Source organism: Lissotriton helveticus, chromosome 4_2 (assembly GCF_964261635.1).
Source record: "Lissotriton helveticus chromosome 4_2, aLisHel1.1, whole genome shotgun sequence".
NCBI classification, from domain to species: Eukaryota; Metazoa; Chordata; class Amphibia; order Caudata; family Salamandridae; genus Lissotriton; species Lissotriton helveticus.
This window is the reverse complement of record NC_136064.1, coordinates 86,082,472-86,107,984: the sequence shown is the minus strand read 5'-3', so window position 1 is coordinate 86,107,984 and position 25,513 is coordinate 86,082,472. Positions and strand designations below refer to the sequence as shown.

Genomic DNA, 25,513 nt, shown 5'->3' with positions numbered 1-25,513 from the left:
GCCTATACAGGACAGGAAGATAGGAAAAAGGGAGTGGCGATATTAGCTAGGAAAGGGATTGTAAAAGTTAAAAGGAAGAAAGAGGATCAAGATGGGCGTTGGGTATTGCTGGAGGTGGAAACAGTGGCCGGGAGACTCACAATTACATCAATATATGGGCCAACTGAAGATGAATCTGAACTGCTGGAATTCCTGGATGGGGAATTGGCACTTTGGCCGGAGCCTGTAGTATGCTGCGGGGACTTCAATATTAATGGTTTGGATGGCCTAATCAAGAGGGATGGCGGTAAATACCGGGGTAGGAAAATAAGGACACATAAAGCAGTGCAGAACCTAGCTCGACACAACGCCTTGGTGGATATGTGGGCTGAGAAAAATCCCATAGGCACAGGCAGTACCTACTATTCAGCTCCACATAGAAAGGTTACTAGACTGGACTATTTCTTCATCTCGAGTTCACTGATGGGTAGAGCTGATATTGAACGACTCCCTAGGTTAGTGTCGGATCATAATCCGCTGGTTCTAAGCTTGACAGCTGGCAGAGAAAGGGATAGGACGCATAATCAATGGACGTTTGAACGGGGGCTGCTAAGGGAGGAGGAGTACGTGAAAAGGATGCAGAAATGGATTACACAATACTGGGATATAAATAGATACTCGGCCTCAGCGGATATGGTGTGGGATGCTTTCAAAGCTGGGGTAAGGGGAGAGACACTAAGTTACACTATGCTAAGAAACAAGAAAGAAAGGGAGAGGGTAGAGGGGAGGCTTCGAAGTCTGGCAAGTTTAGAGGAGGGACTGGTGGGTGCAATAAGCAGACAACCACCTATTGAACAGATTTTATTGGATATAGAGCTACAGAAAGCGGAGATAGGAGCAACGCTGGCGCAAAAGGCAGCAGGGAACTATCTAGCAAAAAAAGAGAAATGTTATGAGTTCAACGAAAGAGTAGGTCATCTATTGGCAATAAGAACTAGACAAACGTTAGCTGCAGGGGAAATAAAAGAAATCAAGGACAGTACAGGGACTATAGTTAATAAGGTGGAGGAAGTGCAGGAAGTCTTTAGGAAGTTCTACGAATCACTATATGAGCAGGATGCAAGTAATGATATGTCAAGGATGACAGAATATCTGTCACAAACACCAAACAGAAGGTTAAGTACGGAAGAAAGGGAGAGCTTGGACCTCCAGTTAACGCTACAGGAGGTAAAAGAAGCGACATTTAGCCTCCCCTCTGGCAAAGCAACAGGACAAGATCAAATTCCGGTATAATTTTATAGGACCTTTTGGGACGTACTGGGTACAGATTTCTGGTCAATATGCTGTATGGCGCAGGGGGGAAGGGTAGTTCCACAGTCCTGGGCCGGGGCGGATATAATTGTAATATTAAAAAAGGATAAGCCGTCAGTAGAGCCAGGATCATATAGGCCAATAACGTTATTAAACGCAGATGCAAAAATATTCTCTAAAACACTAGCAAAAAGGCTTAGCAGGGTTATTGAGAGTTTGGTGTCCCCAGAACAACATGGCTTTATACCAGGTAAGGGGACCACCCAGCATACCAGACAGATGATCACCGTCCTGGACGCAACTGAGGTGGCAGGAGACCCTGTCGCGGCTATTCTTCTGGATGCTGAGAAGGCCTTCGACAGGGTCTCCTGGGACTATCTGTGGAAAGCTTTGGAATGGGCTGGGATAGGGGAAGGCTATATAAAGGCAGTTCAAGCACTTTATAAACAACCAACGGCCAGGATAAGAATTAACAGAGCATACACAGAGGCAGTACGGATCCGACGTGGGACTAGACAGGGATGTCCAGCTTCACCTCTACTATTCGCCATATACCTAGATCCGTTGCTAAGAAGACTGACATGTAATCACAGGATCCCACCAGTCAGACTACATGAACAGGAATATAAGTTGTTTGCCTATGCGGATGACGTAGCAATCGTAACCTCAGAGCCAGAGGGGGCATTAATAGAAATAGAGCAAGAGGCAAAAAACTTCGGGATTTTTTCAGGGTATCTTATAAATAGAGGTAAGACGCAGATAGTGCAGAACAGGTTTGCCAATTTCCAGGATACTAGAGTAGTTTCGGAAGCAACGTATTTGGGGATCAGGGTATCAGCAGATTTGGACAGAGTCGCAGAGATTAACATAGAGCCACTCTTAGGGAAAGTTAAAAGAAACTTAGAGAGAGTCAATAATTTACATCTGACGTTAATGGGGCGAATTAACATGATTAAAATGGTCACCTTTCCGAAAATTCTATATATCCTTAGAGCAATTCCTTTATATATTGAGGGCACATGGTTTAATAAAATGGAAGCAATTATGAATAGGTTTATATGGGCTCAGTGGAAGACACGAAGGGCGTATCGCTTCTTGACATTATCGAGGGAGAAGGGGGGTTGGGGTGCACCTGATTTTAGACTATATTACTGGGCAGCAGCTCTACAATACGCGCAAGGACTATTAGGCGATAGCAGCCAGGGTGGAGAGAGAGCGGGCAGTGGGAATGCTTATGAAGCAGTTCTGGGTAAGGCGGCAGGGAATGCCTTGGTGAATACAGTGGATTATGTATATTTCAAACATACTAGGTTCAAGACACTGAGCGCAATCTATAAAATCTGGAAGGCTGTTGGGAAAAAACTAGGAATCGGGAGATATAATAGATATCTTAGGTTATACTCTAACAATGATCTCCCCGCAGAAATCTTCAGAGATACAGTCATGAAGGAATGGGATGGTAAGGGGATTAAAAAACTAGGTGACCTGTTGGGTGCAGAAGGGATGTTTCTGTTATTTCAAGAGATTCAAAATAAGTTTAATATCCCAGGATGCAATTTTTTTAAATATTTACAAGTTAGAAGTTATTTTTATAAGAAACAGGGTGGGACAGTAGGGATGTCTCATTGTAGGATAATGGACGTAGACGTAGACGGGCAACGATTAGACAAATTTATGCTGAACTGTATGCACTAAAAACAGATGATAGAGACAAATTCTCCAAGAAATGGGTGGAACAGGTAGGGGCGCACCCTGATGGTTTACAAAACTCATTAGACCTAGGACGGTTGGTGTTGTGCTCAGCTACGCTACAAACCCAGCACTACAAGACAATTTATTCTCTATATTATACACCGGCAAGAATTGCCCAGTGGGGGGGCACTACGGGCATAACATGCCCAAGATGTAACTCAAGTGGTGCCAATATTGTACACATGTTTGCACAATGCCCACAACTTTATACATTAAAGCTGGCAATCGAAGAATTTATGGAAGCCTCTTTAGGGATAAAGATTAAATTGTCGGAAGAACTGATAATTCTAGGGGTGAATATAAGAGATAGCAATGAATATCCTGAATTTTTGTTTATGGCTACGGCAGTCTTAAGGATTATTATTGCAAGGGCTTGGCTTGATAGGATGGCACCCACATTTCAGACATGGATAGCAAGGCTTCTTTCCACATATAACTTAGAGAAGGCCATCTATGATAGGAAAGGTAGAAGGGCAAGGGCGTTGGGGGGTAGGATCTGGTCACCTATAGAGAAATGGAAGAATAGGAGTAAGTAGAGGCTTAAATATATGAAGGCTGATTTTGATTGTATTTGAGTTTTGTATTTGTTTCTGAATTTTGTGAAATGTCTCTATTGATTTTCTTATATTTACTTTCTGTACTGCAAAAATATATTGGTACTATTGGAAAAATGAGGGGTAAAACTCAATAAAAATATTTAAAAAAAAATTTAAAAAAAGGAAGTGTTCACTAAACTGCTAACACACATAGTATTGTGCTCCAGGTGGGGTGGAGCACAAAAGCAATTTTTGTACATTGAGAGAGTTGTATACCATTTCATTAATACAATTTGTTACCCAAAATGATAACCCCTAACAGGACCTGTACTTACACTGATCTTACAGAAAAAGAAAATGTTTGGCCTCCTATCTTGAAAGCTGTGAGCGTTGTTCTACTTCTTCTATTGGACAATTTGTCTAGTGCAGAATTAATGCCATCATAAGTGACCCAAAGAAAGAGAAGGTGGTATGCTTTTGAACAAATTACAACTATATGATAATGTTTCAAAGAGGTAATGTATTCCTACCTTTATTTTAGGAAGAGGTTCATCCCAATGTCGGTATTTTAAAGATAGGTGGAGAAACCGTCTGCGGCAATCCATCTGGTATTTGGACCTTATGCCTGGGAGTAATGCTTCAGTCGATATTACCCCAATGGTAAATCTATTAGAAACAGGAGTCCCAGATACATGACTTGATTTGATTATGTAATGTGTATAAGTATATACTAGTTTTAATGCATCTTTTTCCTTTTTAAGTATAGTGGCTGTTTTGGAAAAATATAGTCCCACTTCTATATGATCTAAAGATCCCCTTTCGTTGATTAATGATCCCATTGGTTGGATCTGACTTATGGTAAAAAGCAATGCAGCCCCAATATTATTATGGAACCCTTCCTTTAAACAACATTTTATATTTAAGAAAGTGCAGCGTCAAGGTCTCCATCAGAAAATAAACTTATGAGTTGAAGATGACCGCTCCATTGCTCCTCAAGGGGGAAGGAGTCTGGTGACCGCATAAGATGGCAATTGTATTTTTACTGCCCCCAATATATACTATGCCGTCAAGATGCCTTATATATTATACCCTGCGATCCCCTAACATCACAGCATCAGAGTCCCTTTATTCCAAATAGGCTCCCGCTTAACATGTGACTTACTTCTGATTTCCAATGGCTCACGTATCAGCGTGGAGTCAGCGATGTGTGCAACACATGCCATTCAGAGGTTCCATTTAAATAGCCCGCTCATTGGTGTCACCTGTGTGTTGTCAGGAATTTTGTTCCCTAGTGTTACGTTTTTATTACCGCCATCTTACAGTGGCCAATTAATCCCTTTCGAGCTCCAGAATTAATAATGTTACTCCCAAACCTACTTTACAATTAGTTTGTGCTTTAGTTATATACAAATTATATCACATTTTTTACTGAACGAGTGTATAGTTTGCTATTCATTTTTATCATAGTTAACTCGATCTGATTACAAGTACCTTTTTTTTTGGTTACAATGCGGGACAAAGGAATTGCTTGGCATGCTTCAAGTTTTTTCGGCCGCCATCTTAAAAGTCTGAAAAAAATTTCTAGAGCTGACATTTGATGTTTTTACTGAAGAGTTAATATTGTCACTCGCAAACCCACTATACATTTGGTTAGTGCTTTTAAATATATACAGACAAAATCTAATTTTATATGAGTCCTACGTTTACTGTCAATTTTTATTTTGGTCAACTTGGTCTGAATAGAAGTCCCTTTTTGGTTACAATGCGTGACCAAGCAATTGCTCAGCATGCTTCAAGTTTTTTCCTTATAAGTCTGAAGAAACCATTTTAGAGCTGACACATGATGTTATTCCCCACAGTCTAACTACTAATCTGGTTTTTACTACACGATTGTTCTATTATAGTGTTATTTTAATCAATTTAGTATAAGTAGAAGGTCCCATCTTTGGTTATAACGATGGACTAAAAAGTACGTGGCTTGCTACAGTTTTTTTCGACCGCCATCTTTAAGTTTGAAAGGAAACCCTTTTGCGCTGGCATATTAGTTATTACATGTAAACAACAGCGTACAGGTCTATTAATCCAGTTTTTCCTACACGGATGATGTATTTAATGGCATTAGAATCAATGTGGTCTAAAAGTGCCTTTTTGATTACAATGCAGGACTAGGGCATTGCACAGCATACTTCAAGTTTTTTTCATCCGCCATCTTTGAATGTCTGAAGAAACCCTTTTAGAGTTGAGATATTATGCTATTACTTACAGTATAACTATTAATCTGATTATTTCTACACGGATGTTGAATGTGACGTTATTTGGGACAATTTAGTCTAGGCGTAAGTCCCTTTTTGATTACAACGCTGGACTAAAAAATGCTTCAGCTTTTTACAACTGCCATTTTTGAGTGTCAAATTGAACCCTTTTGAGCTGGCATATTGAAGTTAATACACGTAAACATCAGTTTACAGTCTAACTACTAATCTGGTTTTTACTACAGGGATATTCTATTTAATTATATTTGAATCAATTTAGTGTCAATATAAGTCTCTTTCTGGTTACATTGCGGGAAAAATGCATGGCTTACTTCAGCTTTTTTGGGCTGTCATCTTTGAGTGTCCAAGAAGACATAATAAGTAGCATATTGATGTTCTCCAGTATTGGGGTGTCTTTCATAGATTCACATGCCTGCATCATTCCCCGTCGTCAGAGTGGGAGTCCCACGGTACATAAAAAAGCAATAATTATGCCCATAATAACCAGAAAACCTTGGTAACATAAACCAGGAAGTAATGTAGCCCTAAGCTACAAGGAAAAAACTTCCACACCTATGACTATCATAGTCATTATATACAGTCCAAACTGCAGACAATCAGGCGACAGCACCCACTAAATGTTCTCCTGAGAGGCTCAGGCTCTCAGATTTTGTATCGCACGTCGTGTGAAAGGAGTCTCCCTGAGCTCTGCTCAGTACTTCACTTTTCTTCTAGAATTTCTTCACTTCAGAATGTCATCTTCAAAGAAATCTCTCTTTAGACCTTGTGAATCTTGTGGGAAGCTCCAGCTGTTTTCTGAAGATCCCCACAAGAAGTGCATTTATTGCCTTTATCTGGTTCATGAGGTGAGCGATTGTAACATTTGCAGGACCTTCCCTCAGAAGACCCTCAGAGATAGAGAAGGGCGCCTACTTCTGTGGCTAAAGAAGATTAAAGACCAGGATAACCTCTTATCTGAGGTGTGAAGTGTTGCCTCTGGTTCATCTAAATCCTCTAGGAAGAGGATGGCTGAGGAAGATGTGTCCTTTCCTGGGGCTAAGGTGTCGAGAAAAGTTCAACCCTCTAAGGGTTCTGACTTGCCTTCTTCCTCAAAAAAGGCTCCTCCACCTTCAAAGTCTAAGAATACCCCCTACGCCCCCGAGAAAGGTGTACTTTACAGTGAGTGAGCTAAAAAATGACGACAGACTTGCACCATGTTACTGTGTTAAGGTTAACAGTCTAGTTTGTTTAACACCAGTAAACACAAACAAGGGTAACAGCACATAACACTTTAAATACTGGCTAGATGTTGGGGACTCTATGGTCCAGTAGAAGGCTAATGGTAGCAGAAACGCGTAGGCCATCCTAATTTTTGCACAATTGCACAATGGTGTTCTGCCCGCATTGTTCCTTTTGCACCGGGACTTGCTGCAGCGCCTTGCCGCACCCGCTTCGCGGGTGCCGCCTCGAGGCCCTTTGTTTGGGAGCTGTTTCCTGGTCTGCTAGCTCGAGTGGGGAAGAAAGAAATCTGCCTCAGGTGAGAGCGCTGCAGGGACTCGCTTGTCCAGGAGTCCCTGCGTGACCCGAGTCAGCTGGTCTGCGCACCCTGAGAGCCCCGCCCCCAGGCCGGTAACCAGGATTAAAGTGCCCTTTCTCCTGACACCTGTGGGCTGCTTGTTAAAACGGACTGACTCCGTGTGGGACGCCGTGCTATCTTCCTGTCCTGCCCGCATTGTTCCTTTTGCCCTGGGACTTGCTGCAGTGCCTTGCCGCACCCGCTTTGCGGGTGCCGCCTCGAGGCGCTTTGTTTAGGAGCTGTTTTCTGGTCTGCTAGCTCGAGTGGGGAAGAAAGAAATCTGCCTCAGGTGAGAGCGCTGCAGGGACTCGCTTGTCCAGGAGTCCCTGCGTGACCCGAGTCAGCTGGTCTGCGCACCCTGAGAGCCCCGCCCCCAGGCCGGTAACCAGGATTAAAGTGCCCTTCCTCCTGACACCTGTGGGCTGTGGTTAAAACGGACTGACTCCGTGTGGGACGCCGTGCTATCTTCCTGTCCTGCCCGCATTGTTCCTTTTGCACCGGGACTTGCTGCAGCGCCTTGCCGCACCCGCTTCGCGGGTGTCGCCTCGAGGCGCTTTGTTTGAGAGCTGTTTCCTGGTCTGCTAGCTCGAGTGGGGAAGAAAGAAATCTGCCTCAGGTGAGAGCGCTGCAGGGACTCGCTTGTCCAGGAGTCCTTGCGTGACCCGAGTCAGCTGGTCTGTGCACCCTGAGAGCCCCGCCCCCAGGCCGGTAACCAGGATTAAAGTGCCCTTCCTCCTGACACCTGTGGGCTGCTTGTTAAAACGGACTGACTCCGTGTGGGACGCCGTGCTATCTTCCTGTCCTGCCCGTATTGTTCCTTTTGCACCGGGACTTGCTGCAGCGCCTTGCCGCACCCGCTTCGCGGGTGCCGCCTCGAGGCGCTTTGTATGGGAGCTGTTTCCTGGTCTGCTAGCTCGAGTGGGGAAGAAAGAAATCTGCCTCAGGTGAGAGCGCTGCAGGGACTCGCTTGTCCAGGAGTCCCTGCGTGACCCGAGTCAGCTGGTCTGCGCACCCTGAGAGCCCCGCCCCCAGGCCGTCACGTACTCTACTTAATTGACTTACTCTACCGCTGCGCGGGACGCCGGGCGAAGCCCGGGCAAAGGGCGGGCCCTCTTAGGCCCTCAGAGGCCAGAAAGGTATACATCTTTTTCTGGGACTGTTTTCAGGTCAGTGACAAAAAGTATACCTTACTGCTCATTTATTTGTCACGTAACTGATTTAGACTAAACATAATTATGGGGAAAAAGACACCGGCAGTGCCCAGTTCAAAAGACGCGCATAAACTGGCTTTACCAACATCCACCACCCCGCGGCCAAGTTTGACCGCCATTGACAAAATGCTTCAGAAGACCATCGATGTTGTTGCAACTGCCATTCAGAACACCGAAAGGCGCTTCTCGCTTCCATCAAGTCTGCCCCCTCTTCTTCTGAATCAAGATAACTCACTGGATTCTTTACTTGCCGCATCCTATGCAGGGCTCCCAGGCATAGACTCTCATGAGAACTGCATAATTGTGGACACGCCCCCCCGGCACAACCTACACCAGGTAGTAGGTTATCATCAACTCCTACTATGCTCAGGTCTGATATGAATATTAGTCAAGACTCTTGCGCACCAATGGTAAACAACCAGGCACATTTAGATGGTAACGATCCATATGAGGATCTTGACATATCAATTACTGAGGGGGACAAATGCGACAGCATTCCTGTGCGAACCAGGGGCCAAAAATCTAAAAGAAAACGGAAGCATTTAGACACTGAGCTATCGCCAAAAAAACAGAGAAATAAGCGTGGGCGCAAGCAACGTCGAAGGATTCCTGCCTCCATAGAGCAGTTAAGGGACAAGGGGGAAGACCAATCTATGGGAACTGATACTCATGTTATAGAAGCCAGTGTAGCAACGGGGAACGAAGGATTCTGGGGGAGGATGGAGACATTATTGTCTACCCTTTTAGGTCCAATTAATCAACAAATCTTAAATATGGATAAGAGTTTAAGAGTGCTGAATGACCATGTAACGAAATTAGGCATAGGGCAGACTATAATAAACAAACCCATTGTGGGGGCACTGGGTGGAACTAAGGCCAAAAATCACGGTGCCAACACAAATATAGCTGGTCACAATAAACCAACTCCAATGACGCCCGCACCTAGCACAAGTAAAAGCCACTCACCAGTGTTGAAAATAAGGGGGGCACTACCAACCAGAATATAAGATCCTTAAGTATTGCCCGGCGGTGTCGCCTCTTGATCCCACAAAGAAGTTAAACTATTGAAGAGGCAGGCGCTGGAGACTGGAAGGCAGGAAACAAGGTTTTTATTTTCTCCGGAGGAGAACACAACGAAACGGACAGAAGGTATCGTTCTGAGGTGCTCTAACTGCATCCCTGAGGCCTGGCCTCTTATACACAAGTTTTATCTCTTTATTGCATGTAACACATTCTCGTCGATACTTTGATGTACGGAAAGACATCCTCAGAATCCCCCTTCCCAGCCCGTTCCCACGCAAGGTTACAGTGGAAGTCCCCGCCCCGTTCACAACAGGTGATGATCATCGCGCAGCTGGATATTCCGCCGATTCATGGAGTGTGTGGGGTTCGATCGGATCTCGTAGGGCGGGGGGCTTTGATCAACCCGGGGATCCCTTGCTGGGGGGAAACTTTCTATTGTACGGGGAGGGGCAAGGAACAGTATCGGCAGAGCTGGGTGTCGGCCTGGGAACGAGGAAGACGAACGGGCACACGGGGAAAAGGGGTTTGCATCAAAGGGCCGGGGATCATGAATGGGAAGAAGGGAGGTGTTGCGCTGGGAACAGGACGAGGGCCTGGGGCAGAGCAGCGACGAAGAGGGGTTTTATGATTCGCGGCAGGTGCAGGCAGGGGGGGGTTGTCAGCGAAGCTAGGAGGGGGAGAGAGGCGCGCTGGCTCTCGGCGAGAGCAGGGAAGCCATGGTGCTCAAAATGGCGGCTGTTTTACGCGCACAAAAGGTTTAAGGAGAGCAAGAGGGCGCCGATAATGTTGACGGTTTCAGCCCAACTTTCAACAGTCCCCCCTTTTCAACATATCTAGCCACCTTGCTTTACTCAATGTCAATTTTCATCAAATTCCTAACTTCGGTATCATACAATGCTCTCATATGTTCGCTTCCAATGGCCACAGTTTTGGGAAAAATACAACTCGCACATAAAGAACACATAGGTGGCAGACATTGAATTCCCAAGCATAGGCCACATATTACAACTACGGGAATCAGGATAATGGTGAGCAGCCTCCAGCCCCAGCTTTTGACGGTGTCCCAGAACCAACCACCAAGCGACCATTCTTCTTGCTCATGGTGAACTTCCGAAGAGAGTCTGTGAAGATGTTCGATGGCTTTGTACACTGAGGGTGAGTTGTCCGGTATGTATGTACAACAGCTGGACCCAATAATGCGGCATGCTCCTCCACGGTCCGCCAGAACCACATCTAGAACGAGGCGGTTCTGAAGAGCCACCAAACGGACCGCTTGGAGCTCGGCAGTGTTGTTGGCAAAGATGCCCGCTGTGATGTTCATGGTTGTCTCGACTGCCTGAGTCAAATGTCGGATGGCACGGCTGTTTGCCATCGGGCCCCAGAGGGGGACGAGTCCTTTCATCGCATCGAGGAACTGCGCCCCTGTTGAGTCGGCTTGCTCAACGTCTTTGGCTCGTTTTTGCCTGTGGTGATTCGCTGGGGCCACATAAGTTGGAGGAAGGACGAAGGAGATGTAGCAAGTGCCCCCCCAGCCTTTGGGGAGCCAGGTGTAGGCCTTCGTGCCGCAGATGAAATACATGTTTGGGGATGACACAAAGGAAGGTGGATCCGTGGAATCCAGAGTGCTGGTAAAGCGGCAAGCGCTGCGACCCACCAGCTGTGTCCCAAGTCCTTCTACACACATGTGGCCCGTGACGTTGATGACCGACAGGGCCACAGTCAGAGTGGCAGCCGTTCGTTTCCGCAGATAGGAGAAGGTGGGTCTGGTTGGATTGTTGAACACCTGCATTTCGATTCGTTCTTTAGCCGGGATGTCCATTTGGATCGAGTCGCTGGGGGTCAGCGGGCAGAAGTGTGTCTTTGTCTTGTTTCGCCCGGCCCCATGAGAAGAATGTGCTGCAGTTCTGCTGGAGGTGGCATTGCCCGTATAGCTCTCTTGCAGGAGGATCAGCCAGGCAAGGCAGGAGCCGTGGACAGAGAAGGGTGAAGGGATGAATGGTATTGAATGTCCAGTGGCATGGGGTAGCAACCCACAGATCCAGCAGTTGGTGGTGTTGGTGGCAAGATTGTGCTGGTGAAGTAGCTGCACGAAAGAGTTGTTCCAAAACTCCTTTCGCCTCTCTCTTAGTTGAGGAGAGAGCGAAATCAGATAATGTTCCTTCATGGTGGTAGGCTGAGCAGTGGTTAGGAATGTTTCGTGAGCAGGTGCGTGTTCTTCCATAATCCAGAGCGTAGTCATGAGGAGAAAACAGAGGAGGATTACGATGAAGAGTGCAATTGTCTTTGAGCTATGGAGTCTGTCTGTTCTCGGATTTCTGTAGTCGGTATTTCCTGCTGTCTCCGTCGGCTTCTTATTTGGCGCTTCCATCATCTTCTTATCTGGCGCTTCCATCATCTTCGTCTTCAAGGTGCTCGGTAGTGGGCAGGACCACAGACTTAGTTTTAGCTTCTCTCCAGGTAACCCTTGGTAGTTTGGGTCACCGTTCTGAGATCCTTTAACCTAGTCCGTGGCCTACTTAGCCGAAGCTCCCTCCTTTCGACGCAGGAAATACCCTTCTCGAGATGGCACAGTGGGGTCAGGATGTTTTGAAAGTTCAAGTGTCTCAGTATCAGGGTAGCAGTTCAACGATGGTCGGTCCTGGTTCAGGAGCTCTTCTTGGGTGTTGACGGTGTCTGTCGTGGCCAGGGCTGGAGAGACCTTTTTGCAGTGATGAGCGTGCAGCCAGTGTTTCTTCCCCTCCACTCGAAGTGCGGTCCGAGTGGTGATCAGCACTTGCCAGGGGCCCGTCCACCGGGGTTCCAAACTCTTTGATCGCTGAAAATTTCGGATCAGCACGTAGTCCCCCGGCTGGATGGCGTGACCCGGACCCCTGGAAGCATCGGGGATGGCCTGCTGCACCTGCTGATGAAGGACAGACAAAGTTTCAGTCAATTTGTACAGATAATCAGACATTAGGACGTCCGGAACGTCATGAATGGAAGTTGGTTTCGGGGCAGACCAGACGCTCATGGGTCGACCGAAGACAACTTCATAAGGGGTTAAGTGATGTCGGGTGGGGGTAGAGCGCATCGATAGCAATGCCAATGGGAGGGCGTCTGGCCATTTCAGGCCCGTCGTAGCCACTATTTTGGCCAGTTTAAGCTTTAGTGTGGCATTGTGTCGTTCGACAAGCCCAGCAGATGGAGGGTGGAAGACTGCGTGGAATTTCTGTTTAATACCCAGCCCATTTAGGATGAGCTGGATAACTTTGGCTACAAAGTGGGGGCCATTATCACTCCATAAAACACGACAGAGGCCATAACGGGGGAAAAACTCCTTTAACAGAACCTTTGCAGTGGCCATAGCGGTGTTGTCACGGGTTGGATATGCCTCCACCCACTTGCTAAATGCGCACACCACGACGAGTACATATTTCAGGCCTTGGCATCTGTCTAGCTGGATGTAGTCCATCTGCAGGACTTCAAATGGGTGGTTTGGGACCCCAAATCCCCCCCGGGGTACTACAGTTCCTTTCCCGGGGTTGTGTTGCAGGCATATTAAGCATTGTTGGACCAGGCGTTTGGCGGAATCTGGGATCTTGTCATTGTGCCAAACCCTGGAGACAAGTTCGATCATGGGGGCTGATCCTATGTGGGCAGGGGAGTGTGCCATGGTTAATATGGGAATCAAGTACGAATCAGGTAGCAACCATCTGTTCGTGTCTTTTGTCCGCCAGCAGCCTTCATCGTCTTTCAATCCCACCCGTGTCCATTCAGTCAATTCGTGTTGTGTGCTAGCCGTTTGTATGTCTCTAATTGTGTCCTTGGCGTCAGTCCAGTTTTCTGCTTGTGACCTGGTCACGTACATATGTGTTGTCGTTCTATTTTCAGCTGTCGTTCGGGCGGTGATGTCGGCTAGTGCATTTCCCTGTCCAATAATGTCTGTCACTTTCTTGTGTGCCTGGCATTTGATAACGGCAAGTTTGTTGGGGAGGAGGACAGCTTCGATTAAGGCGGAGACTAAATCCCCGTGCAAAATGGGTGTGCCGTGTGAGGTCAAGTATCCTCTCTCCCTCCAGAGGAGCCCAAAATGGTGAACCACCCCGAAGGCATACTGGCTGTCGGTGTAAATGTTCGCTGTGGTTCCTGTTGCCAGGATGCAGGCTCGCGTCAAAGCAATCAGTTCCGCTGCCTGGGCAGATCGCTGGGTGATGCGGGCTGTTTCTACTACAGTTCGAGCCGTGGTGACTGCATAGGCAGCGGAAGTGGTACCATCGGAGAGTTTGATGCAAGAACCGTCCACCCACAACTCCCCGTCGGGGTCAGGGAAAGCTGTGTCTCTGAGATCGACCCTACTCCTGGTCTGTTCGTCCGTAAGAGTCACGCAGTCATGTACGGGGTGCACATTGGGATCGTTCTCTGGCAAGGGTAACAGAGTTGCTGGGTTCAGTGTGGTGCATCTTTTCAGGGTGATATGGGGGGCAAGCAAGGTCAGTTCGTATCCAGTCAGTCGTGCACTCGTCAGATGTTGCGTCTTGGTTTGGTTCAGGAGGGTGTCGACTGCATGGGGTACCAGTACCGTGAGGGAATTCGAGAGTACAATCCCCTCACTCTGTCGGATAGAGACTGCAGCAGCAGCTACAGCTCGAAGGCAGGCAGGCAAGGCTCTGGCGACAGGGTCAAGAGTGGCAGAGAAGTAAGCGCACGGTCGTTGCTTAGGGCCGATGGCCTGGGTCAGGACAGATAAAGCGCACCCCTCCCTTTCGTGAGTGTAAAGGGAGAAGGGCTTTTTGTAATCAGGGGTACCCAGGACAGGGGCTGAGCAAAGGGCATCTCGTAGTTCTGTGAAGGAAGTTTGACACTCAGGAGTCCAAGGGAGTGGGAAAGGGACGTCTTTGTTTAGCAGAGAAAGCAGTGGTTTTACAACGAGGCTGAAGTTTGGTAACCATTGTCGGCAGAAGGAGGTGAGGCCTAATAGGGAGCGAACCTGCTTCTGGGTCTTAGGGACAGGGGTATCTAGAATGGTTTGGATTCGATCAGGGGTGAGTTTTCTTCCATCTTTGGACAAAAGGTGGCCTAGGTAAGTGACCTGGGGTAGGCAGAATTGCAACTTCTTCTTGGAGACCTTGTGGCCATTTTCCGCCAGGAAGTGCAAGAGTTGAATGGTGGCGGTAACCGCTAGAGGGGTGGTGTCGGCTGCCAAAAGGATGTCATCGACATATTGTACCAACACCACTCCGTCGGGTAACTGGACTTGGTCTAGTTGTCTTTTGAGGGCCTGGCTGTAGATGCTAGGGCTTTCCGTGTAGCCTTGAGGCGCTCGGCAAAACCTATATGAGCGGGCTTTTAAGGTAAAGCTGAAGAGATATCGGCTGTCTGGGTGGATGGGGATGGAGAAGAATGCGTTCTTGAGGTCGATGACGGAAAAGGTGGTGGCAGTGGATGGAATCAAGGTCAGGATGGTGGTGATGTCTGAGACCACAGGGTACTGGGGTACCACCACTTTGTTGATCTCTCGGAGGTCGATGATGAAACGGTATGCTTTCTCATCTCCCTCTCCCTGCTTCTTGATAATGGGCAAGATAGGGCTGTTGCAAACGTTGCTAACCACTTCCTCTACCACTCCTGCGTCTATCAGTGACTGGATAATCATTACCAATGCCTTCTCGCCCTCTGGCGATATCCGATATTGTGGGAGTTTTGGGAGTGTTGCGTCTGGTCGGACAGTAATGTGCACTGGGTCAATTAACATACGCCCTACGTCCGAATCCGCTTTGGCCCACAGATACGGAGGTAGAGTGTCGAGCAGGGACGCGTCAACGTCGGTGATGGAAAACATGTGTCGGGGGGAGCAATGTCTAAGCAGAACGGGGTTGTCGTAAAGAAACACTCGAACTCCATCTTGAGAACACCTGATCGTCGGTCGGAAGTGTTTCAGTAAGTCAAGTCCCATAATGGCGTCAGGGCTATTGGAGGAAAGCAAGAACGTGGTGTCGGTGGTGTTGTTTTCTACGTCAAAGAGAATCGGGGCAGACAAAGGGTTGGTGGAGGGCGTTCCATCGAAACCTGTCGATGTTATGAGTGAGCCAGACAAGGGTGCCCTTGGAATCAGTCGTTTAGATAACGCACTACGTGTTGCGCCAGTGTCTACCAGAAATGGAGACTTGGTACCCAGGACCTTAGCAGTGACATAAGGGCCCTGCTGGTCAACATAGAGCTCGACTGGATCCCTCCCTCGCCCTTGGCTGTCCTATGCGAAGGTGTGAGTGTCGTCATAGTCAGATTGTTGATATTGGTTCTGCCTGGGTCGATCGAACGTATTTGGTCTGCTTGATCTGTCATTAGTCGCGTCATTTGGGGGCCCTCGTTGTTGTCCCTTAGGTCTCGGTCCGTTTGCTACATCCCTGGGGTCTTTGTTTCTGATCATTTCCAGAAGAACTGGGCACTGGGATTTCCAATGGCCAGTCCCTTTGCAGAAAGCGCACTGGTCTTCTCTAAGGTCTGTGCGTCCACTGTAGGAAGTCAGAGTGCGGTCCTGGGGAAATGTAGTCTTAGGGACGTTTGTCTGGTAGTTTCCCCGGTATTGGTCTCGTCCTATAGTCACCCCTTGCAGTTTGGCAATCATCACCCTCTCTTTTAAGTCCTTCTTCTTTTTCTCTGTCGCCCTATCGTTTTCATTTTTCTGATGCTCATAATATTGGGCCATTTGGAGAATCGCTGTAGGTTTGGAGGCTGCCCAACTACTCTCGCTGGCCTGTAGTTTCTGGGAGATTTCCGATGATAGGCCCTTAACATAATTCTGGACAAACAGATGGTGTCCGGTTGCAGTGGTCATGTCCTGGCCGCTGTAATCGGAGAACACCGTTTCAAACCGGGAGAAGTATTCCGATACATCCTCCTGGGGTTTTTGGCGACAGGCTGTTACTATCGACCAGTCCACTTTCTTTTCTGGGATTAGGGTTTTTAATTTCTCTACGATTTTATCTGGGAGGTCTAGAATGGATTTCAACGGCTTTTGTCCTGGTCCCCGTTGTTTGTCCAGGTCATCGAGTTGTGTCCAGGTATGTCCAAACAGCTCAAGGTGGTCGACTTTCCGGATTTGCTTCCACACATCAGCTGGTAGACATAACCCGAAGAACAAGTCGATGTCAGCCAGGGTCATAATCGTTGAGCCCAGGGCTGTACCCAATTCAGTATAGAAGGCAGTGGGGTTTTTACGTAGGTCGGGTAGAGATTTCCGGAATGTCAGTATCTCTTGCCGGTCCCATGGCTGGTAGACCCAGTTGTACACTACCCTTCCCTTCGCATCTTGGTTGTTTGCATCATCGTGAGTCCCTGTACCCCGAGGAGGAACCCAGTAAGGGGCAGCCTCACGTATCGGCATCATGGTGTTAGATTGCTCGGTTGGTGGTTCGGTCACTACGGAGGCTGCGGATTTAGCTCCCGGCTTTCGTTCAGTGAGGTGGCGGAAAACCTCAAGCGTACGCGTAAGGAGGTCCGACACATCACACTCGCCCTCATCCCCGATATCGACCTTCCGGTACAGAGTCCTTAGGCTCTCGGGACCTTTGTCTCGATATCGGTCCTCGTATGCATTCAAGACATGATAACACAGTCGTACGGTAAAATGTCGTCTGTGACTCCCTGTATACGAGCTGAACATATCTGTGATGTACTCTTCATCATCCTTTCTTTCTACCAGTGTCCTTGCTATTTTGTCGATCCCCGCTCGCTCATCTTTGTCTAGTCTGTTTGTTCTTGCAGGGCCAGCCCCTCGAGTCTCATGGTCGTCTAACGTTCTTGTTGATGCGGGTTTTAATACAAGGGGTTCGGCTGGCACAGAGGCCATTGGGGCCGACGCTGTGGCGGTACCTTCGTTTGTACCTGGGGGTGGCGCGTGCTGCGCCAAGGGTTGAGAAGGGGCATATGGAGGGGGCATGTAGATGATAGGAGGACCTAACAGCAGGTCCTCATTGGCTCGTTGTTTCGAGGGTAAATCAGGGTAGAGCATGGAGGGGGTTCTAACCGGACACTGGCTTGGCGTTTCCATTTCTAGTTTCTGTTTAGCTTTCTCTCTTTCCTTTATCTCTTTTTCTAGTTTGAGCAGCTAGGTGGGCTGCTTTTCGCAGCTCTTTTTCCAACCTACTCTCAGTTTTCTTTTTACGTTGTTCAGTTTCTTTTCGCCACATGCCGAAGCTGTCAAGCATAGTAGGTGTTGTCTTGTTTTTACCCAGGGCAGTTTCTAGCGTTTTTATTTTATCATCATCGAAGGATCCTATCAGGGGCCATTGACTTTCTTGACCCTTTTTTGTATATTTATGCCATAGTTTACTATAGGCTATAGCGGTCAATCCATGCTTCATGAACATGTCCTTATTAGGGGTGCCTTCCAGTGGGGCTGGATGGTCCATCTCTAATAGGCGGTCCGGGCTAAACAGGCTACTAATCAGTGGGGAGAAGACAGACATGACGGCTCGTAACGAGGGACTAAAAAGTCAGCACTGCCTATCTTATCACTAGGTGCAAAGACTGGACAGAATATTTCTATTCTACGTTGTTTGCAGGCAGTGAATACCTCATGGATCAAAATAATAAAAGACCAATAAATAACAATGGGGAGAATGAGTAGGTCCGCAAAGATCTGCGTTACCTACCCTTTTCACTGTCTGCAAAAAGGGTGGTCTCTTCCCTGTTTGCAGACAGGGAATCTCCAGGAAACAATAATTTTGCGAACAACAGTTCAGTTTCAAGTGATTATTGAGTGGGGGAGAAAAATAAGCACGGCTGCTGCCCTACCTATCCTCCACTGCTTGCAAAAGAGAGAGCCCGTTGTTTCTCCGTTTGCAGACAGTGAATCTCCAAATAAATAAAAGAGAGCAATACTAGTATTTTTAAACAAACAAGCAATCAAGCAATCATTTCGCAACTTGTCGTGATTACACGACCTTACCCGGACCGCATGGACAGTTTCTTGTCTTCCGAATCCAGCGCCCGATCGTCCTCTCTTCTCCGTTATCCTCGCGGCACTCCTGATGGTTCCCAGTCAGGACCGTAGATCACTCGAGAGAGGTCTGTTCGGAACCAGTGAAGTTCGGATGATCGGCTGTCAGACGAGGGTCTATCGGACAGACGCGTTCCCGATCGTTGCAGTCGTTCACTTTGTCGTCAGGACCTCTCCCACTGGATCCATGGGTCGCTGATGGGCCCCACGCTTGGGACGCCAATTGTTGAAAATAAGGGGGGCACTACCAACCAGAATATAAGATCCTTAAGTATTGCCCGGCGGTGTCGCCTCTTGATCCCACAAAGAAGTTAAACTATTGAAGAGGCAGGCGCTGGAGACTGGAAGGCAGGAAACAAGGTTTTTATTTTCTCCGGAGGAGAACACAACGAAACGGACAGAAGGTATCGTTCTGAGGTGCTCTAACTGCATCCCTGAGGCCTGGCCTCTTATACACAAGTTTTATCTCTTTATTGCATGTAACACATTCTCGTCGATACTTTGATGTACGGAAAGACATCCTCAGAATCCCCCTTCCCAGCCCGTTCCCACGCAAGGTTACAGTGGAAGTCCCCGCCCCGTTCACAACAGGTGATGATCATCGCGCAGCTGGATATTCCGCCGATTCATGGAGTGTGTGGGGTTCGATCGGATCTCGTAGGGCGGGGGGCTTTGATCAACCCGGGGATCCCTTGCTGGGGGGAAACTTTCTATTGTACGGGGAGGGGCAAGGAACAGTATCGGCAGAGCTGGGTGTCGGCCTGGGAACGAGGAAGACGAACGGGCACACGGGGAAAAGGGGTTTGCATCAAAGGGCCGGGGATCATGAATGGGAAGAAGGGAGGTGTTGCGCTGGGAACAGGACGAGGGCCTGGGGCAGAGCAGCGACGAAGAGGGGTTTTATGATTCGCGGCAGGTGCAGGCAGGGGGGGGTTGTCAGCGAAGCTAGGAGGGGGAGAGAGGCGCGCTGGCTCTCGGCGAGAGCAGGGAAGCCATGGTGCTCAAAATGGCGGCTGTTTTACGCGCACAAAAGGTTTAAGGAGAGCAAGAGGGCGCCGATAATGTTGACGGTTTCAGCCCAACTTTCAACACCAGCCAAACATTCCCCTAATCTAAACACGACTAAGGTAGCTAGTTCGGAAGGGACGGATCATAACGCTGATAAAAGCAAAAGAGTCCCAACCCTACAAACTAAGATTAATGTCCTAAAGCGCCCCACAGTTCAACCCGAAATAAACACGGCAATTAATATGAGGAAGATCCCCACCCGTATCAGTCTGCCGCCTGAATGCGGGGCGTATGTGTTGGTTTTAGTCAATGCGCCCAAATTAAAGAACGATCAAGAGGAAAACCACAATACTCTCAAAAACAGGACCCTCCATTGGTTATCTATAAATTGTAATTTTCCAATGGAAGGAGCAAGGGAGATCATCCAAACACTAAGAGTAGGGTGGGTGGGCCCTCTTGAAAAAAAATTTGATGGGGACTGTATAGTTATAAACTTTAGGTCCCCTCAATGGGCTCAAAAAACCCTTGCCAATGCGCCATTGCCCTCACCGTGGGAATTTAATACGACCTTACTTCCCCTGGGTTATTTTTATAGACACCTAGCCCCAAACCCTAACCCCATGAACAACTCGGCCGTGCGTCATCAGGACCCAAATCTTGGTATCAGGGATTTATTCCCATCTCATCAACTGAACCAAGATTCTGGTTTAATGAACGGCCCAGCTCAGCACTACCAGGCCCAATTCCAAGGACCCCAGACGTCGCACCCATATTTCCCCATCATGCCTCCTCATAACCACAGTGAGAGGCCATATTTAAGTTCGAATGCAAACTTGAACCTGCATCAGAATGAGTTGAGGCCCCTATATAACATCCCAACCTTTAACCGGTTTGAATATGCCTTCTCAAATTTAGAAGATCAGGACTGACTGGGGGAAAGGGGAAGTAATACCGGATGTCAAAACAAAAGCAATGATAATGAGGAACACCTACTTCCAATATCAACCAATATAAGTCAGGAAATAGTTATACATCATCATACTACCACAGCCATAACCATACAAGAGGTTGCATCTTCTACACTGATTAACCTTAAGCGGAGTATAGATACGGGTGTCAGAAGTAAGTTAATTTGTCATACCACTCACTGCGACTTGTCCATTCTTAGTTGGAATGTAGCAGGGCTTGAACCAAGATTGTCAAACCCACAATGGGCCCAGCTACTGGATGGAAAAGACATTATTATGTTTCAGGAGACATGGGCTGTTGAGAATTTATACATAGAGGGTTATCAATGTTTCAGCGTGACCGCATCCAAGTCTGCTTCAGGATGTGCAGTGGGAGGTCTGTTTATTGGCATTAAGATCTTGGCCGGTGGTACTATTAGAGACCTCTCAAGAGGAAACCCGAATATACAGATTTTGGAGTTCAAGCGAAAGACCCGGATTTATTTAATTAATTTTTATAACAATGATTTTTATTCTGTACTCAATAAAAACTTCGAGGCACTCTCTATGACTTTACGGAATCTTGACACCAGCTTAGAAACTAGGGAGGAAACAGGGATCCTAATCGGGGGGGATTTTAATGCAAACATTATTAAGAATTGCAGGACTGAGGACAGAAACCACGTAGATCAAGCAGAACGAAGGGGCATTGAATTAGCTAACATACTAAATGAGCATATTCTTAGCAATGCTATGGATATAAATCACCCTTCTAGTGTTCCTTATGCCCCCACGTTCAGAGGAAGGGATTGCTCCTCCACTATTTTATCTTCATGTCTCCCCACCTATTAGACCGTGTGACAAAATCTACGGTGGTAGAAACATCGTTTGGTGACCATAATCCCCTCACTGTGACCTTAAAATTAGGCCCCAGCCAGGTATACGCCAATTTAAACGGCGCAAGAGATATTACACCCACGGGTGACGGCCTGCGCCTAAAATGGAGGGGAGTTGACAGTGGGGCAATATTGGAAAGTGTAAATAGGGAATATCCCCAGTTAATTAATTCCTGCTTAATAATGGATGGGAACTGTCAAAGGACAATTGATGATTTTGTGAAATTGTGCCTAGCTATAAAAACTTCCTTGTCAGTACCACTACCAAAAGAAGGGAAAGAACCAAGGTGGTATGACTCTGCCTGCTCATTAGCAAATAGGGAATTGCGCAGGGCATTAACCACCAAACCAAGGTGCTTAAAGGAAGTACAGGCAGCCAGGAAATCTTATAAACTTAAAATAGCTGAAAGGAAGGCCGTACTATTAACAGAACAATGGGAGTCGCTAGTTGGGAGCGCAAATTTGAAAAGCAGTGGGCCCTTTTGGTCAGCTGTTCGAAAAATGCGACAAATGGGCAAACAATTAACCCCAATTAGCTGCAATATAACCAGCAGCTCTTGGGAGGCCCATTTTTCCTTAATCTATGCTGCTCCACCTGAGGAACTAACTAGCTATACCCCTGGCCAGCCCCGCGGCTTAGAGATAGATCTCCATGAGGTTGAGATAGCCATCAAAGAGAGCCTAGGAAACAAGGCTCCAGGACCAGATGGATTGCCCATAGACATAATCAAACATAGTCCGGATCTATGGGCACCAATTCTCCTTAAAGTTTTTAACAGCCTATCAACAGCGCCCATGCCCACCACTTGGGCTACTAGTACTATAGTTCCAATTTTTAAAAAGGGTGAGAGGTCGGATCCAGTGAATTACCGCCCGATTTCCCTTCTGGACAACTCCTTAAAAATTTTGGGGCGAGTAATTTATAACAGGTTGGTGGAATGGACTGAAGACACGGGTCTACTGGACCCGTGTCAGATGGGATTCAGGAGCAAGGTGGGGACGGTTGAGCAATGCTTGAATCTGAAACTGATTATTGATAAGTATAGCGTTGCTCGATCGTCCCCTATTTACCTTGCGTTCATGGATCTCTCATCCGCCTTCGATCTAGTGAATAGATCTAAACTATGGGCAATTCTTTTGAACTATGGACTGGACGAGGCTCTTGTCAATTTCTTGGCGTACCTTCATACCGATCTCAAAGCACAAGTTAGGATCGGGATGGGTGGAGAAGTCTCAGGACCCATTAATATTGGCAGAGGGGTAAGACAGGGGTGCGTTTTAGCACCCCTGTTGTTTATCATTTACATTAATGGCCTAGCCAAAACCTTAAAACTAGTGACCAGCGACGTTCCAATAATCCAGGGGCAACGATTGCCAGTTTTATTATACGCTGACGACGCGGTCCTTATGGGACGAACACCAAATGCCCTTCGTTTACTTGTTAAAGGTTTTGTCCAACACATGGAGGGCCTAGACCTGCGCGTCAATTAAAAAAAAATCTTTTATTATGCCCTGTGGTCCCGGGAAACGAAAGCTCAACACCATACATATAGGGACAGATAAACTAGAATCTGCAACTATATTCCCGTACTTAGGCTTGGCTTTCGCTGCGAACGGCTCATGGAGTGGGCATACGGCCCACGCCATGGGCAAGTTCTCGAGAGCCACCAATTCCATTCTGAGCTTATCCCGCCCAAAGAAAATAGGTGCCACTAGAGCTATTTAAAAAAAATTTAGGTTACAGTGACTACCAGTAGCCACATACGGGGCTGAGGTTTGGGGATTGAGAAAAAACCCTAGTATCCAGCGAGAAGAAGGTCGATTTTGCAGGAAAATACAGGGTGCCCCAATCTCAACTTCTGAATTTATTTGCCATGAGGAATTAAATCTCCCTTATGTATGTGATTTTATTAGATCAAGACCAGCTCTTTTCTGGATTAGGATATGGAGTAACAATTCAGCCACCTTAACGCAAATACCCTGGCTTGCGGGAGTCTTAAAAACACTGAGTACCGTGAACAGGGAAGATCTTTTCTCCGACCCAAGCAGGATGGAACCTAAAGATAAAACTGAGGTTAAACAAGCACTGTACGCACTTTATAATTTTGAACGAATGGAAAGGGAAACCCCTAAATCAACTGTTGCGAGTTATATTAGGAATGATTTAAGTAGCAAATCACTTGTATCATACCTCACCCTTCCCATGACTAACTCGGAGCGATCACTGTTGTTTCGGCTAAGGGCGGGTTCAGTAAAATTTTTGCTGGGCTTTCCCTTGGGCTATCAGCACACAACAGATTACAATCCATGTCCGTGAGATGGTATTAGTAAACAGAATGATTTGCACTTTCTATTCTTCTGTAAATGTTACTTAAAATATATTAACTGGTTTTTAACTCCTTATTTTAGAAAACACAGACCCCTTTCCTTAGGGGAGTCTTATTTAATGCTACTCGCCCTGGATACTGATGAACTAATCTATCGCACTAGCACTTTTTTGAGACTTATAACACGTGTACGTAAAATGATGGAGAATCCCTGAAAATAGTCCTATGAGAACTGTATTAGATTTCAATAATTATGAATATTGTAAATTTGTATTTGTTATGTAATTGCATTGTTTTAATGTGGTACTTTTATGAATCTTATGAAATTCGAATAAAGGTCTTTTGAACTTGAAATGAAATTTTGGAACTTACCCTGCTGTGGTGCCGTGACTTTCGCCGAAGGATGGAGGAGACGAAGGTTTTTATATATATATATATATAGATATATATATATCTCTATATATATATATATATATTCAAAAAATCCACACCAAAGTCCTGTGTTAGGACGATATGAATCACGGACGTCCGTGATTCATATCGTCCTAACACAGGACTTTGGTGTGGATTTTTTTAATTAATTTGGGCTCGCTGCCCAGCACGGACCGCTGTTGGGAGTGGAGGGGCCATAGCGAGGTGTGGCGGCTGCTTACACCGTTGTGGATATATATATATATATATATATATATATATATATATATAATGTTAAAGGTTTAAAAGGTAAGAAGTACTCCAAAACGTGTGTGTATGTATATATATATATATATATACCAACCTATTTATTAAAATCTATCTATACATAAACATGAGGCCTAATAAAAATAGACAAAAAAATTCCTCAATTGCATTTTCATTTAAAATGACCATATACCTCAAACATTTCTGTCACAGAATATGAACACATTCAATTGCCAAACATATCCTTTATTTGAAAGGGAAAAGGCAAGGAAATAAAAAGGCATTGTTAGCCAATAGGCTTAATTGAAAACTGAACAGATAAAACTGGTTTCTGCCTTTACGACCTCTAAGACCTCCTCAATCCCATCTTGCTCCAGAGGTGACAGTTAGTTCAATTCTTTTTACCGGCTCCTTAAGTGAGGATCCCGGGGACTGAGCTCTTCAGTTTTGACATTCTCCAGTATTCAATCTTTCATAGATTTACATGCTTGTATCTTCCCCGTCGTCATGGTGGGAGTCTCCCGGTAAATGATAACCATAGCAGTAGAAGAAAATAAACTGCCTGGAACCCATAGAGTAGTGAAACCACTAGGCAACCTCTCCTCCTCATTATGTGGCCCAAACTACAGCCAATCAGCAGCCAGCACCAGCCTACACCATTCCCAGCAGAGCCACCATACCTCAGATTTCCAACCGCCTTCGTGTGAGAAAGAGTCTCCCTGAGCTCTGCTCAGTTTATTCTCTCTTCACTGAACCTTTGACCTTTCACAGTTGGAAGACAGGTACTGTTCTTTTATTATCAAGCATCATTTCATTCAATATGTCTGAAAGCTCCAAGAAGAGTCTTTTCAGAGCTTGCAGGTCCTGTGGCAAGGCCAGACTGTTTTCTGAGGATCCTCACAAGGAGTGCTTGTACTGTTTGTACCATAAGCATATTCCTAAGGACTGCAAGTATTGCCGGACCTTCTCTGCCAAAACACTGAAGGATAGAGAAGCGCGCCTCTTATTATGGCTTCAGAAAAGGAAAACTCAAGACT

At 46.6% G+C, this 25,513-nt stretch overlaps 1 protein-coding gene across 16 annotated transcripts in view; it reads left to right on the top strand.

Moving 5' to 3' along the window:
- The window catches only part of EDA (ectodysplasin A), a 1,521,038-nt gene that overhangs the window by 1,205,892 nt on the left and 289,633 nt on the right, over nt 1-25,513 (top strand). For 3 of the 16 annotated variants that reach the window (XR_013594046.1, XR_013594047.1, XR_013594045.1), the window contains exon 7: nt 4,120-4,238. The exons of 8 other annotated variants lie outside the window; for them this stretch is intronic. Coding sequence is in view for 3 of the 8 variants with exons in the window: in XM_078640162.1 (XP_078496288.1) it covers nt 3,927-4,024 (98 nt within the window). In the remaining 5 variants the exon portion in view is untranslated. Of the gene's footprint in view, nt 1-3,926; nt 4,094-4,119; nt 4,239-25,513 lie in introns of those variants that run through there. 5 more of the 16 variants (XR_013594048.1, XM_078640162.1, XM_078640164.1 and 2 more) reach the window with 5 other exon arrangements.